The sequence below is a fragment of the Dipodomys spectabilis genome, unplaced genomic scaffold (assembly GCF_019054845.1).
Source record: "Dipodomys spectabilis isolate Male_0828 unplaced genomic scaffold, ASM1905484v1 ptg000094l, whole genome shotgun sequence".
Taxonomy (NCBI): Eukaryota; Metazoa; Chordata; class Mammalia; order Rodentia; family Heteromyidae; genus Dipodomys; species Dipodomys spectabilis.
The window spans coordinates 15,615,212-15,627,177 of record NW_024870771.1 but is presented as its reverse complement, the minus strand read 5'-3'; the positions used below and the strand labels follow the sequence as shown (position 1 = coordinate 15,627,177).

Sequence of the window (11,966 nt, the reverse complement as noted above, 5' to 3'; positions counted from 1 at the left end):
ATTAAAAAGCCAAAAGTGGAGCTGAGGCTCCAATGGCACAGCATTAGCTGGAGAAAAAAACAAAAAAACACCACAAAGACAGAGCCCAGGCCATAAATTCATGCCCCGGGACTGTCACAAAAGAACAAACAGAAAAAAAAAAAGGAAAGACCAGAAGCCAGAAACTTTTAGAGATCAGGCTCACTCTTTAGTAATAACTCATTCTCAAAGAACTAACACTAAACCTTTCTGAAGGACAGCATTACCCTAAAGACCTAACTACCTCCTACAAAGTCCCACTCCTTACACATCTCCTCACCTGAACACCAACACACTGGCAGCAAGCCTCCAATACACATACATTTCTTTGAGATACTAGTTGCATCCAAACTACAGCAAGCGAGCTTGTGAGCCCAGGCTCTTCCAGGATTATCTTTCAATTGAAGCTAATGGCCTGAAGCAGCAACAAGTCAGATCTGGAGGACTGAGGAAAAGACTGAAGTCCAGGCCGGCGCGGGGCAGGCGGGTCTCCGAAGGTGGCAACTTTCCGGGGGCCCCTGGTGCTCGGGCGCAGCGGGGAGGCCGGGCCGGGCCTGGCCGGGGCTCGATCGCCCGGCGTCGGGAAATGGCGACAGGAAGTCGGATGGAGGACGGTTCCGTGGACATCATCCAGAGTGTGGAGGACGAGCCCCTCCTGGGTGCCCAGCTTCCCCCGCAGCACTCCCTGCAGGCTCACTTCAGACCCAGGTTCCATCCGGTCCCCACGGTCCTCATAGCAAGTCTTCTCTTGGTTTTACATGTTGTGTTCGTGACTTTAGCATTTTTAACAGGTGTGCTTTGTACCCTCAACCATCCAAATGATGATGACAAGTGCCCAGGAAATTACACAAACCCACTGAAAGTTCAGACGGTCATAATCCTGGGGAAAGTGATCCTGTGGATTTTGCACATGTTCCTCGAGCGCTACATCCAGTGTCACCACAGCAAAGCGAGAAAGCAAGGCTATAACCAGCTATACCGATCCACTCGGCATCTCAAAAGCCTCGCCTTCACGATCCACTCCACGGGGAACACCGCCCTCCTCCTCATCCTGGGCCTGCAGCACTCCTTCCCCGAGTTCAGCTGGCTGTTCCTTCTCCTCATCCTCACCACCCTGGGCCTGGAGCTCATCTGCTCGTTCACCTGGCTGCTCCTGTATGCAGTGAAAATCGGAAGATTTAATAGAGCTAAACCACAGCCTGATGTTCTTGAAGAAGAAAAAATCTATGCTTACCCTAGCAGTATTCCTTCAGAGACGGGATTCAGGACTGTTTCAAGCTTAGAAGAAATTGTTGAAAAGCAAGGAGACATCATCCTGTGCCTGAAGCGGCACAATGCACTGTTGAGTAAACGGCTGTTGGCACTCACTTGTCCGGACCTAGGCATGCAGGCGTGACCGCTGTCCTAATGAGAGTCCCTTCAGACCATCCCCTAGCCAGCCCCCGATGGGAGTCGGAAGTCACAGCCTCTGCTGAGCAACAGTTTCCTGACCGGGTTGGAAGCCTGGATTTGGTTCTTACCTGTGTGGCTGTTTGGTAGATGGGACTGGGGGGAGGGTGGGGGGGGGGTCATTTGGAAGGTCTTCGGTACTAGCCTTGAGAACTTGAGGAAAATGTCTGTTTTCTGCATTTTGAAATAATTTAACTTCTTGGCTTTTCCTGGGATCAGAGGTACATTTGAAGAACTCTGATAATTTGGCTCTTCATAAAGGAAGTCTAATGTGATAATCTATTTAAACAGAGCTTTAAACTAACATATTCCAGGCCATCTCTGGTAGCTCACACTGTAATCCTGTCTACTCAGGAGGTTGAGATCTGAAATGAAGGCAGCCTGGGCAGGAAAAGTTCCTGAGTGCTTATTGCCAATTAATCACCTAAAAGATGGAACTGGACGTTCCATCCAGTGCAAGTGGTTGAATACTAGCCTTTAGTTAGAGCACCCTGGCCCTGAGTTCAGACCCTAACACTGGCATACACACAAATTTGTTCACTTTATTTTTACCCTTCAAGAAGTTACTATGTATTTCAGTATTAATTATACCCTTACTGAATCAATAAGTTCAGTTGTAGGGATAGAAGGGTGAGAAGTGCTCATTTTAGTGTTGGGTTGCACTTTAAAATGCTAACAAAATAAAATGTCCTGTCAACTCAACGTGTAGATGGTAAACATCTGATTTCTATGTATTTGGGGCTGGAGCCAAGGTTTGCAGATGGTTAGGCAAGTGCTTTACCATTAAGTGTCATCCTCAGCTCACATGTTTTAATACTTCCGGTGTTGAGGCCTAGCTGGTCTCAAACTTGCTTTGTAAGCTGAGCTGGCTTCTAACACTCAGTCCTTCTGCCTCCATTTCTCAAGTGCTGGGATTGCAAATAGATGTGCACAGCCATGCCCAGTCATATCAAATTCTTAAGGTTAGAAATAAGTGTTTGGGGGGTTGGGAAGCTGGCTCAGTGGTAGAGTGCTTGCCTTGTATGCATGAAGCCCTGGGTTCCATTTCTCAGCACTACATAAGCAGAAAAAGCCGGAATTGGTGGTGTGGCTTAAGTGGCAGAGTGCTAGCCTTGAGCTGAAGAGCTGAGGGACAGTGCCCAGGCCAGAGTTAAGGCTCCACGACCAACAAAAAAAAAAAAAAAAAGAAAAAGAACAGAAGTGTTTGGGACTCCCTTTCCCCTGGCTGGCTTTGAACCAACATCATAGCCCCCTGAGTAGCTAGGATTAAAGGTGTAAACCACCAGCTCCTAGCTTCACTATTGCCATGTTTCTAAACTCAACAATGAACATTCCCAACAATAAATGAAACTAGGTATCAGAAACGACAGGAAAATGAACAATTGAAGTATGAGGTATTCTATTTACTATGGGTGCAAAATTACATGCAGCTTGTATTCTAAAGAGGAAGCAGATTTCTGGGCTGTCCCTGAGTGGGTAATTGCAGTTAGGCTAAACTGCAGTCAGTGCCCTGGGGGAGGGGGGAGTAGGTTTTTTTAGGGAGTCTGGCTTAATGACTAAAGCAAAGTAACTACAAATGCCTTAGGCACTGTGTGTCTGTGAAACAGAGGTGTGAGGTGGGGTTTGTGGGGGTGGCAGGGCATGCTGGAGAGGTTGGCAGAGACAATCCTGGAGCCCTGGACACTGCCCAGGGACCTGCTTGGACTTTGTTGGTTATGGGGTCTGCTGAAAGGTTTTGAGCAGAACTGAGGACACAAGTTTTAAATATGGAGGAAAGCTGGGTGTGGTAGTGTAGGTCTGTAGTTCTAGCTTATGGGTGACTGAGAGGAGTATTACAAGTTCAAGGCCAGCCTAGGGCCTATAAGACCCTAAGTCAAAAATACAGGAAGTGGCACTATGGCTGAAAGTGGTAGAGTAAGAGCCTTGAACAAAAGAGCTTGGGGACAGTGCCCAGGTCCCAAGTTCAAGCCCTGTGACCAACCAAAAAATTATACATATATGTATGTATGTATGTATGTATATATGAAGAAAAGATGGTGGCAGGAAGACATGGCAAGTACATAACATATGTGTATATGTAAAGACGTGTGTATGATGCGTAACATCACGACTGAAAAATATCAAGAAAACTGACAGGGCCGGAAATGTGGCTCAGTAGAACTCTAGCCAATGAGTACAAGCTCAGGTACAGAGTTCAAGTCCCTGTCTGGGACCAAAAGCACTGATTTGGAACCTCACTGCCAAGGAACTATACAAAGCTATGGTACTGCAGTTCCATACCCTTAACTCTGAACACTGATGGTCTCTGTAATCCTAGTCTGACAGCTGTGTCATTTGTGACTGCATTTCTTTAAGAACTAATAAAGTTGATCTTTTTATTGATAAAAAAAAAAAAAAGACTGAAGTCCACTGAGCAGCCAAATGAGGTCTGGAGGTGGGCTGAGGCTGGTCAGCCAAGTGCAGAAACAGAATATTGCCTATCCCTGAAAGAACCAAAGGAAAGCACTGGAGGTGATCACACTTGTTAGCATTATCCCCACCTTTGGTCCTGAGCTCCACCCAGACCTGAGCTCCTCCCTACCCTAGAGTTCACCCTTACAGCTGGCCACTCCCTCTCTCCACCCAGACTAACGTTGCCTGTACTAACCTCACTTCCACTCTCATTTCCTGCCCCCAGACCTACTTGTGACTTGGATTGGGGCAGGCACCATGTGTTTCCTCTCCCAGGGAGATATGGTCCCTCTAATAAACCTTATAATAATCTTTCTCCTGTGCCTGCCTGCCTCCATGTGGTTCCCTGGGATGGTGGTGAAGGATTCTCACATCTTGGCACCAAAACCCAGGATAGGTTCCCTGGTAGATTTGCTGCCACCTCTACTATGAATGGGGGGGGTCTGACCAGCTGCCCGGGACCTAGTCCATAGCCCTACAATGCCATTGCCAGAGGACCACCAAGGTAACTGAAAGGATCCTTCCTGACGATCCCATGGGAGCATGCAGAGGCAGACCGGCACAGGAGAAACATTATTGTAAGGTGTATTAGAGGGGCCCTATCTCCCAGGAGAGGGGAGCACATGGCGTTTGCCCCCATCCAAATAGAGGGTAGGTCTCTGGAAAGTGAGGGCAGAAGTAAAGTAAAATGCATGTGTGGGTGGGTCTGGGCAGAGAGAGGGAGGAGCTCAGGTCTGAGTGGAGCTGAAGAGCGAAGGTGGGCATAATACTAACATTCCCTGCTTGTTGTTTAGTAAAAAAAGAAAACAGGGGTACCAGGCCAGGGGTAGGGGCAGAGGTTGTTTCTTCTGAAGCTATTTTCTGCTGTAAAGGGGTGAAGCATTCAGAGGTCTCTGATTTGGTGCTTGAGGGGAGGCTGTTACCCTGTTTAAAGAAACTTTTGGAAAGGTCAGGCAAAAAGCTGACAGGATAGCATGGGTGACATAGGAGAACACGCATTGGCCAATGGCCAGAAAAGTTCCATTTGGAGCATTAGCCAATTGTGTCCCATTACAGGGAAGGAGGAATAATTGGACTGGGGTCAGGAAGGGGGTGTCTAAGAGGTTTTGGCAACTAACTAGGGGACAGCATAGTGGACTGGTTGGGAGTGACCAGAGGCTAATATAAATAGCATATACAGAGGCTAGTATAAATAACATATACAGAAAACAAATCACATTTTTTTTTTTTTTTTGGTCCAGTTGTGGGGCCTGAACTCTGGGCCTGGGCGCTGTCCCTCAGCTCTTCAGCTCAAGGCTAGCACTCTACCACTTAAGCCACAGCGCCACTTCCGGCTTTTTTCTTTTTTTGCTTATGTGGTACTGAGGAATCGAACCCAGGGCCTCAGGCATGCAAGGCAAGCGCTCTACCACTGAGCCATCTTCCCAGCCCCACAAATAACATTTTTAGTCTGACTTGTGGGGATGAACAGTAACTTCTCCTGACCGAGTGTTCTACCTCCTGCCCACCACTGGCTAATTCATTCCTACTCCCAGGTGAGTGTCCAGTCTGGAGGCTTAGATTCCACTGTTCAGGCCTCCGTGGGGGCTTCAGGGCCCCCCAAAGCTTGGCCAAGTGTTTAAGCCTCACCCCGAGGGCCTTCCATGGCCAAGGGACCCCATGGTGAGCTCCCTTTTTTAACGGACCAAACTGCACTGCCAAGGTTGCTCCACAGCAAGCTCTGGTTCCAAAGGTCACTTACCATGGGAAGGACACAACTAAAATTCTTTACAAATTTGGCACCAAATTTAAAACTCCACTTCTGTGAGTGCTTGGGCTTGTAAAATTCTCTATCTCTCTCCTCTCTCTCTCCCTGCCTCCTAGCCACAAGGCTTCCAGCTTATAACCTAGACTCTCCCAGATTCTGCAGATGAGCCACCACCATTTTGAACACGTGGGGCAGAAGCCCCTCCCCCTGCTTTGGAGGGACTTCCTCCCCCTGCCATTGCTCCAGCAGCCCTCAGCCCACGGGTCGCCCCCTCCTGCACTCTCCACTCTTGCATCATCCGAGGCCAAAGCCCTCTTCCATGGACACTCTCTCTTTCCCCTCAGGCCTCCCTAATTCCCCCACAGGACAAAAGCGCTCCTGGCCTGGCCTCTGTGAACCAGTCGTCTCAACTGAGCGATGCCCTGGAGGTTGCTACGTGCTTTGCAGAAACATTGGGTTCTGTCCTTACCCAGACCCAGACTCAAGGGTCTGCTGCAGCTCAGAGTTCCACCTCAGTCCGTGTTTTCCCTTTACTCGAGGTGGCAGGAACCCACGGAATAGTTATGGTACATGTGCTGTTTTCATTAAATGACTTTTTTCCCAGATTGAGAGGTGCCTGGGGTCTTTCTCTGCCAATCCCACCACCTACATCAAGCAGCTGTGGGGTGTGTTCCAATCCTGTGTGGTAACCTGGCACGATATATATGTAATCTTGAGTGGTACCCTCCTACCAGGGGAACAGTGGGAGGTTTGGGAAAAGGCCCACCACTATGCAGATGAGACCCACCAAACCACCCCCAGTCATCCAAATGGGACTGAGGCAGTGCCTGACCAGGAGCCTTGCTGGGATTACAATTCCCCATGTGGTCACCAAAGGCGAAACCAATTTATTGCCTGTATAATGGAGGGTCTCAAACAGGAGGGCCACAAAGCCATCAACTGACAAAATGACTATAATCATACAAGACAAAAATAAAAACCCGTCTGCCTTTTGGGCCAGACTGAGTCAGACCCTCCTTCAGTATACTAACCTAGACCCCAAGTCTGTGGATGGACAATACTGTTTAATGATTCATTAATTAATCCACTCTAGACATTGGGGGGGGGGGGGGGAAACTAAAACAAAACAAAACAAAAAACTAGATAGGGGGCCCCTAACACCCACTAGTGAGACTGGAGGCCATGGCAGGGAGGGAAGGGCCATAAAGCTCAAGTACCAGATGGTGGCCAAAATCCACCTCAGGCCTTGCAACCAACCCCTTCCCGATGGGATCCACCTGAGTCCTGCTATGGATGTGGTCAAAAGGGGCACTGGAGAAAGCAGTGCTACCAATGTGGCCAGCCAGGCCATGGAGGCACAGCCTGAACACAGCCATGAAAGCCAACCCAGCCATCCCCCAAGTGCAGTGGTTCAGGGCACTGGGGCCATGGACTGTCCATCATCCTCTCAGGGATTACAGCCATCCACTAGGGCCCCATGACCCCCTCCTGACATTATCAGAGAAGACTGAAGAGGCCCTGGACTCCTGGCCCTGACCACTCCCATCACCACACAGCTGACATGGTTGCAGGTAAGATAATCTCGCTTTTGACAGACACAGTTGCTATGTATTCGGTGCTCACTGAGTTCCATGGCCAGACCTACCTAGCCACTGCCAGGACCTCCACAGTCGGGGTGGAGGGAAAACCTTACGAGCCCCCAGCTCTTTCCCATCATTTGTCTTTTTTCAGGAGTGATCTATTGTCACTCCTTCCTTGTTTTTCCCCACGGTCCAGTTCTGCTGGGTGGAGACCTTTTGGCCAGATTTGGAGCCTTTATTACCCTATTCCCTTCCCAAATGTCACAACATGATATTGATATTCAGCCTCCTCCATAGTCTCCTTGTTGATGGCTTTAGTAGGCTCACCTAGTGACTCCTCAGATTTCCCTTTTCCACCCTCCAAGGTGGACCCCAAGGTGTGGGATATTCACAACCCCTCTATTGCTAAGCAGCATCCTCCCATTCACATCCCCCAACACTTCCCTTCACAATCCCTGTACCCTTTCCCTCACTGCAGTCTTCTGGGACTGCAACCAGTTGTTAAAGACTTACTGAGAAAAGGACTGTATGTCCCACTAATTATCCCTATAACCCAGGGCATCCAAGTTCTCATGTTTCTGTATAGGCCACGAGGACTTCATGGGGGCTTCAGAGCCCCAGGGCATCTAGGTTCTAAACCTCACTTAAACTCTTTACTCCAAAGTCACTTACCATGGGAAGGACCATACCCACCCGTTAATGATTCTGCTTGTTCTAAATCACGAATTCTCTCTAGCATTAACCACATGTCAGATAATAGAGAAGTTTAACATGCACTATCTTGGCATCCTGGTAAATCTCCAAAAAGTTCCAAAAAGCCCTCTGAATTATGGAGCTGCTTAGATCAGCTGCTGTTTCATACCAACTCGATTTCACACTGATTTGACTTGATTTTGTGGCCCTCCCCCCTGGTCTGACCAGCCCAGACACCGCTATGGCATGCCCCATGTCTCTGTGCTTGTGTCCTGTCTCCTGTCTACTGAAAAGTTTTTGTTGTTGGCAAAGTTTCATTTTATAACTGACCACATGGTTCCATCATAATTAGGCAAAATAATATAATTTTGCCACTAAAACTTAAATGGCCGATATTAAAATCTAAACATGCTCTATGATTTGTGCACAAACATGTCTGTCTAGTTGTCTATATGTAAAATAATGTAAAATGGTCATAGTTTTAAAGTTACCAAGTATTCTGCTTGCTAAAAGATCTTTGTCAATGGAAGCTATGATTTAATCTGAGTGGCTTTGAAAATTTGTAGACCTGACTACAAGCCAAAGAAAAAACAGGCAATTTTAAAAGGCCTCGGGAAAGGAGTTTTTTAAAAAATGGTTTTCTTTGGAAAGTAAATGAACTTCGTAATTAAGTTGGCTGTGATTTATGTCATTCCTTTTGCCCATCTACGCTAAAAATTAAATGTTGTATAGCTAATCATGGCTGGTAAACTAAGGCTCAGATTTTGTCTCTCCATTTTCTCTCCTGTGTCCCGATCAACTCCCTTTAAGACGAAGGGACCAGAGTGACTCAGGATGCAGTTTGCTCCATTGTATGGGAAAATGTCCAGGGAACAAAACAAAGTTGTCACAGCTGCCTAAACCAGTGTCACCAGCCTACAAAAGCCAGAGTGAACCAGGTCTTTAACCAGTATGTGTAGAAATTTTGCAGGTAAACAGCAGGAGATGCAACAATCCATACATGCTGGGAGACGCCACAGCCTCACCCAGATCCTAGTCTTGCTCCATCACATATGGCCAAAGCCTTCTGATTTGGGGCAAAAAGCACAAGCCACTTCAGATCCACTAAAGCTCAGACCTTTACATCATCCTGATTTGTTTGTGTTCCCTTCCACCTGTTGGTAATGTTAATCCTCACAAGTCAAACCCAAGGGGTGTATGAGCAAAAAATGTGATTTGATTTCTGTGCTATTTTGCAATTGGATGTATCATTAAAAAGAAAAAAAAGATGCTAACTCTAGATTCTTGGTACAGTGGTGGTGCTTATAATTACATTAAGGAAAAATTGCTATTTGTTAAAAATTTCCTAAACATAACTCAGACTACAGAAAAAAATGGCCATTTTAAACTATAGGCCAAGAGGTGTTGCCCAGTGTTTCAAAGGGGCATTTAAAGTATAGGTTTTTTGTAAGAGTTTCCAGCAGGCCCACAGAAAAGGTCAGAGGACAAGTATGTCAGATGTAACTTTGACCCTTATTAAGTTCCAGGTAAGACCATGCTTATGAAACTTCTTCTAATGACCATCTTTTTGCTTTTAATTGGAGTAAAGTGGCCTTTTATAAAGACTCATCAATTTGAAAACTGCAGTTCAAAGCCAGCCTGGGCAAAGAAAGGTCCCTGTGAGGCTGTCATCTCAATCTGCCAGCAAAGTGCTATAAAGTGGAGTTGCTTTGGAGCTCAAAGTAGTAAAGTGCTAGCCTTGAGCTGGAGAACTGAGGGATAACGCTCCGGCCCAAAGCTCAAGCTCAGCAACAGACCAAGAAAAAATGCCAAAAGTGCCTTTATCCCAGCATGGAGAAAGATACTCCTGGGACCCTGGCAATGATGGAGCATCCAGAGGTAGTTACAAGCCACTGCTCAGATGGTAGAGATGGTGTCAGATCCTGAAGTCACTTGTGCTTGGCCTTTCAAAAATTAATCAGAGCTGGGAGGTCATGGGAAGGTAGTTCGTAAGCATGCCTTTCTAAAGCCCATGCCTGTCTACTTCATAACTGGGCAGGAACTTGCCAGTCATCTGTGACAGTGGGTAGTAAAAAGCTAAGGTTGTAAAATGTGGGGGATAGTTTAAATCCCAACCCCCCCTATATATGTTATTTATAGTAGCCTCTGGCTGGTTACTCCCAACCAATCCACTATGCTCTCCCCTACCCAGTTGCCAAAAAACCCTAGACACCCCCTTCCTGCCCCGAGTCCAGTTATTCTTCCTTCCCTATAATGGACCACAACTGAGCTTATGCTCCAACTGCAACTTTTCTGGCCCATTGCCAGTGTGTGTTCTCCTATGTCTGTTTTTGTTTTCTTTTTTCCGGTTGTGGGCCTGAACTCGGGGCCTGGGCGCTGTCCCTCAGCTCTTCAGCTCAAGGCTAGCACTCTACTATTTGAGCCACAGAGGCACTTCTAGCTTTTTCTGCTTATGTGGTGGAATCGAACCCAGGGCCTCATGCATGCAAAGCAAGCACTCTACCACTGAGCCACCTTCCTAGCCCCTCTCCTATGTCATTCATGTTAACTGACCTTGTCAGCTTTTTCTTGACTTTTAACAGGATACAGCTCCCCACCACTTGGGAACAAGTCCAGGCCATCCTGTTACTACAGGCAACTGGAGACTTCACTTACACTGCCCTGCTTTGCCCAGTGCAAACCTGGACCCTAAAGACCCCAGCTCCAGGGACTCCTCATCATCTCCAGGCTAGCAGGAAGTGGCCAAAAGCCCTCATGACACCTGTTGGCTCTTGTTATGGAAAAGATGAGGACCGTTACCAACCAAACTATCAAGCAGATGCTTCTTGGATGGTACCTGGCCAAGCTACAAATCAGGGATCCCTGATTACTTCACCCATTTACAGCAAAAAGTGGCTTCAAAAGAAATGACCTCCACCCATACATCTGGCCTGGTACCCCTATTTTTACTAAACAACAAAGTGGGGAAATATTAGCATTATGCCCACCTTTGGTCCTCAGCTCCACCCAGACCTGAGCTCCTCCCTGCCCTAGATTTCACAGCATACAGCTAGCCACTCCCTCTCTTCACCCAGACCTACCTTGCATGCACTTACCTCACTTCCACCCTCACTTCCTCCCCTAGACCTACTTGTGACTTGGATAGGGGAAGACACCATATGCTCCCTCTCCCAGGGAGATATGGCCCCTCTAATAAACCTTATAATGAACTTCTCCTGTGCCTGCCTGCCTCTGCATGTTCCCCTGGGATAGTCATGAATGATTCTTACCAAGCTGATACAAGTAAAATTCAACTACAAACAAGAATTAATAAAGAAACATTGGAAATATATTATAGGGTGATGGTCTAGCCAGCTGGATGGTTAGGGAGAAGGTTAACATATTGGCTGGCAAAGATTTCTAAATTAGGCCCCTGCTAGAAGATACTAAACATGAGCCAAAGAAAGAACCACCTAGATTCAAACCCATCTCCTGTCATTTAACCAAATGTGTGTTGATCAAGTGTCTCAGCATCTCTGAGTCTAGATTTTGTCCTTTGTAAGGCAGGGATAATAGTATCTGCTTCATGGGTTAGAAATGGAACAGTGGAGGGGTGGGAAGGTGGCTCAGTGGTAGAGCGCTTGCCTTGCATGCCTGAGGCCCTGAGTTCAATTCCTCAGCACCACATAAGCAAAAAGAAAAAAGCCGGAAGTGGCGCTGTGGCTCAAGTGGTAGAGCACTAGCCTTGAGCTGAAGAGCTGAGGGACAGCACCCAGGCCCAGAGTTCAAGCCCCACTACCGGACCCCTCCCCCCCCCCCCCAAAAAAAGAAATGAAACAGTGGAGATATAGGGCAGTGTTACACAATTGGTAGATTCTCAATGTATATGCCATACCTTCCCCTTCACTACCAGTCTCCAGGTATTTCTTGAGGTTGTATATTAACTTGTCTTTGAGTTAGCCTCCATCTTTTTTTTTCTTTTTTTTTTTGCCAGTCCTGGGGCTTGAACTCAAGGCCTGGGCACTGCCCCTGAGCTTCTTTTGCTCAAG

The 11,966-nt window shown here is 47.3% G+C and overlaps 1 protein-coding gene across 1 annotated transcript; it reads left to right on the top strand.

Moving 5' to 3' along the window:
- The first annotated feature begins 523 nt into the window (after positions 1–523).
- On the top strand, positions 524–1,436 carry LOC122112403 (transmembrane protein 192-like). Its single transcript, XM_042685191.1, has one exon. It carries the CDS (start codon positions 605–607, stop codon positions 1,412–1,414), a length of 810 nt encoding a protein of 269 aa, XP_042541125.1. The 5' UTR covers positions 524–604; the 3' UTR covers positions 1,415–1,436.
- The last annotated feature ends 10,530 nt before the right edge of the window (positions 1,437–11,966 follow it).